At 50.5% G+C, this 4,620-nt stretch overlaps 1 protein-coding gene across 1 annotated transcript in view; it reads left to right on the top strand.

The window, feature by feature from the left end:
* LOC122248386 (uncharacterized) overlaps positions 1-4,620 on the top strand; it is a 95,760-nt gene that overhangs the window by 59,223 nt on the left and 31,917 nt on the right. Inside the window, exon 4 of the mRNA XM_086531630.1 lies at positions 447-663. Coding sequence (XP_086387756.1) covers positions 447-663 — 217 coding nt within the window. The remainder of the gene's footprint in view (positions 1-446; positions 664-4,620) is intronic.

The following is a 4,620-nucleotide window of genomic DNA, read 5'->3' on the forward strand; positions in this document are numbered from 1 at the left end:
GAACTTCCCCTGTCTCTCTCCTGTCTCTCTCTCATCTCTTTCTTTCTCTGTCTGTCGCGTAGTCCCTCTCTCTACGCTCTCCTTAGATATAGATCTCTTTCTTTCTTTCTATGTCTATCTCTCTCATCCCTTTATCTATCTATCTAAACTATCTAGCCTATCTATCCCTCTCTCTCCCCCAAGCAAACCTTTCTTCCGTCTCTCTCCACCCATAGCAATTTCATCCACACCACCCACTCAACCCCTCCCACCCACCCATCCACCCACCCAGTGCTCTCACCCATCTATCCACAATAAAAAAAACCCACCCTCCATCTCTCCATTCCCACCCATAATCCGCGAAAAACAATCTACAACCCTACTACCCCTCCCCTCCTCCACTCCCCACAAATGAAATCTGTCCATATAGTCACCCCTTGTTCCCTTCTTTCTTAATTGCCCTTCAGGTCCCCGTCGAGAGGGGGGGACAACGCCTCTTCATCGCCTCGAGCGTGTACATCGTCGTCGGGCTGAGCATCGACCGCTTCGTGGCCGTCTGTTACCCTCGCAAGTACCGCAACCTCCACAGCCACTACGTCGCCTCCGTCAGGATAGCTTTGTCCTTCATCATAGCCTTCATTATGTACATTCCCATGGCGTTCTACAAGGTGGTTGTGCCTGTAGGTGGTGGAGGAGGAAGCGGAGGAGGAGGAGGAGGAGGAGGAGGTGTTGAAGGAGGCGATGGGCAGCCCTTGAAGTATGTCATCGAGGAGAACACGAAGGTGGTCTCGACGCAGTGGTTTATGGTCTACGAGTACCTGCTGGAGATCTTGCTAGTACAGGTATGAGACTCTTCTTGGACTCTCTGAGGTCTTGCTTAGAGTGACACGTCTGTAATCCTCTTCTCTTTTTCCTCTTTTCTTTCTCTCTCTTACTTACTTTCTCTCTCTCTCTACTTCACTCTCCTCTCTGACTTCTCTCTCTCTTTCTCATACTTCTCTCTCTCGGATTTTCTCTCTCTCTCTCTCTCTCTCTCGCTTCTCCACTTCTCCTCTCTATACTCTCTCTTCCAATTTCCTCTTTTCCCTCTCTTTCTTTCTCTATATGTCTCTCTTTCTCCTTTCTTTCTCTTTGTCTCCCTCTTTGTCTGTCAGTCTGTCATTCTCTTCCTCTCACTCTCTCTCGCTCTCCTCTCTCTCTCGCTCCTCTCACTCTCTCCGCTAATTCAAATTCTGTGTATTCTCTCTCTAATCAATCTCCCTCTCCTCTCTCTCTTCATCTTCTCTTCTCTCTCTCTATCTACATCTCTCTCATCTCTCCGTGATTTCCTCCTTCTCGCCTCCTCGCTCTCATCTCTTCTCACTCTCTCTCGCTCACTCATCTCTCTCATCTCCTCTCATCGCTCTCTCTCTCTCTCCCTAGCTCCGTCCCCCCTCTACCTCTCCTCTTCGTCTTCGCTGTGTCTCCATGTTTTGTTTTTTTTTTTTTTCCGAAAGACTTTCCAACTTTCAAACAAACAGTTTAAATGCTTAATACCTCGGCTCGGCGGGTCCTTTCCATCCCACCCGTTATAATGGTCATTATTGCCCAAAGTACTGTCGTTAGGTTCCTTTCGCGCCCTTTCTTTAGATTGCGTAATTGCTGTTGTTAGTCTCCGTTGGGCCACGTCAAGAAAGGGAGAATTTTTATTAGTGGCAGTAAGTGATATAAGTTTGGGTAATATATTTTTTGTTTAATTGTTTGGGTGTTTAAAGATAGCGACTGCGTTTATGTTTATGGCTATGATTATAGGGATGATAATGTTGATATGAATTAATTATGCGTATGTATAGTGGGGATATAAAATGTCATTTGAAATGATGACGATTATGGTGATATTCTGCATGATGGTACTGATAGTAACGATGCCATTATGGGTAATATTGGAAATAGCCAAAAAAGAAGGAGAATCATCTGCAATAACAAAAACTCGTTTATCTCCTAATCTTTTAATCCTCCCCCCCCCCCTCCCCCCCCCCACCCCACCACTAACCTCACTAGCCCTCCCTACAACCTTAACCCCCGTCACTACCTCCTAACCCCCTGCCCTTCCCATCCCTATTAATCTTCTTTTCTCCTTCTTATGCATGCTTGCCAATCAAACAAACACCCCCCCCTCCCCTTTATTGCACTCAAACATGACACCGTTATCTCCCCATCCGCCCTTGAACGACACCACCCCACCCACCCCCACCCACTCACACCCCTCTCCCCCTCCCCTCCTCTTATTACCCCCAGTTTCCGTAGCCTCCTACCATTCATTCATCCCTCCCTCCTACCAACCACTTCTTTTCTCCTCTTCTTTTCCTCCCTCTCCTCCATCCCCTTTAGCATCACGACTCCCCTTATACCCTTCCCACAACGTTTTCTTCCCTCCACTCCCTCCTTCCCTCCCACTACCTCATTTTTTCTCTCCCTTCCATTATATCCTTCCCATTCCCCTCCCTCTCTTCTTACCTTCTCTCCCCCTCTCCCTACCTTTAACTCCATTCGCCATCTCCCTCTCCCTTCTTTTCTCTTTACCCCTTTCCTCCCCCCTTCCCCTCTTCTTACCCCCTCTCCTTCTCCTCTCCCCTCTCAACACCCCCTATCCCTCTCAAAACCACACACCCCTCTCCTTCACCACTTTCCCCCCTCCCCCACCACCCTCACCCCTCTCCTACCACAAAAAACCCCTCCCCCTTTCCCCCCACCACCCATCCACCCCTAATCCCGCTTCCTCATCTCCTCACCACAGTACCATTTTCCCCTCCTCCCCCCTACCCCACCACCCTCCTACCCTCACCACACCACAAACCCACCACCACACACCCCACCACCCTATCCCTCTCCCTCACACCACACCCCATCCCCGCACCACCCACCACCCTAATCCCCTACATCCCTCACCACACCCCCCCCCCCCCTCTCGCCCCACCCCGTCTCCCACCCCCAGATTCGCCCGCCCGTGCTTCCTTGCGGTGCGAACAACGTGGGATCATCATCGAGTTCAAGCGCATCCAGCCGTCGGCGGGCCGCCGGGCCGCCTGCCCTGATCCAGGGCATGAGCTGCGAGGTGTCCGCCCGCCATCACCCGTCGTCCCGTCCCGCAGGTCCCTTCTAACGAGGCCCAACAACGACGACGCCCCCCGAAACGCCCCCCAACAATAACGCCCCTCCCCCCGCCACCAGCATCTTCCAATGCTTTCTCTAAAGCTTTTCTCTTAATGCTTTCTTTAATGCTTCTCCCTACGAAGGGCGCGAAGGAACAAAACTAAAAACAACTCTTCGCGCGTCGGCCTCCTCTCCTGCATTCTGACTTGCGTCCCGCAAGACCTTCTGTGGCGTCATGTCTGTCCCTTCCTCTCACGGGGGCCGTTGCTCTGTGCCTCCTTCGCTGCGTCGCCTTCGCTCTCGTTCTCTTCCTCCCCTCCTCTTCCTCCTCTATCTTTCTTCCCGTGCCTCCCTCCTTCCTTCTTCGGCCACCGGTTTTCTCCTGCTAGAGGGCGAAGGAGAAGAAGACCCGACCCCCCTCGCGCTCCTCCGCCTCTCCAACCACACCCTCGCCCTCTCATTCCTGAACGGCAGGACACTCTCCCTCCTCTGCTCCTCCGGCGCCCGTCGGGGCCTCTCCTCCCCTCTCTCCCCTCGGTCGTCTCCTTGGGGCCTCCAAAAGGCTACAAAAAAATACCGAGGGAGTGGGGAACGCCCAGGATTTTTCCTTCACAAAACCTTCCTTCAAACACAAAAAAAAATCCCACAAAAAAAACACATTCCTTTTTCCTTCACCGCCGAACCAAGCCGCGGCCGCGACAAACACACCACAGGAACTTCGGTTCGAAAAAGAGCAACATCCTTCGGGAGACCAAGAGGCGTGGGCCAAGGAGGAAGGCAATGGAGAAGATTGAGATTATCCGGCCTCGGGTCGTCCATGATCAACCAGTGTCAGGTGAGGGGGGCGGGGGGCTTTTTTCCTTTTTATTCTCTGGCTAGTTATGAGGGCAATTAGTACTATTCTCTTATGGGCTAGTAAGCTAAATTACTATTCTTATGGGCTAGTTAGGGCTAGTTACTGTTCTTATGGGCTAGTTAGGGCTAGTTACTATTCTTATGGGCTAGTTAGGGCTAGTTTTACCTGTTCTTAATGGGCGTAGTAGGGCTAGTTTACTATTCTTATTGGGACTAGTTAGGGCCTTAGTTATCCTATTCTTATGGGCTAGTTAGTGGCTAGTTCAACTATTTCTTATGGCTAGTTAGGGCTAGTTTACTGGTTCTTATAGGGGGGCTAGTTAGGGCCTAGTATTAACTATTCTTATGGGACTAGTGTTAGGGGCTAGTTACTATTTCTTATTGGGCTAGTTTAGGGGCTAGTTACTGTATCTTATGGGCCTAGTTCTGGCTAGGGGTTAACTATTCTTATGGGCTAGTTAGGGCTAGTTACTATTCTTATGGGCTAGTTAGGGCTAGTTACTGTTCTTATGGGCTAGTTAGGGCTAGTTACTATTCTTATGGGCTAGTTAGGGCTAGTTACTATTCTTATGGGCTAGTTAGGGCTAGTTACTGTTCTTATGGGCTAGTTACATTACCATATAGGCTAGTTAAGGCCCATTACCCGGTCTTATG

This window comes from Penaeus japonicus, unplaced genomic scaffold (genome assembly GCF_977035675.1).
Source record: "Penaeus japonicus unplaced genomic scaffold, GWHDUDI00000001_assembly GWHDUDI00000036, whole genome shotgun sequence".
Taxonomy (NCBI): domain Eukaryota; kingdom Metazoa; phylum Arthropoda; class Malacostraca; order Decapoda; family Penaeidae; genus Penaeus; species Penaeus japonicus.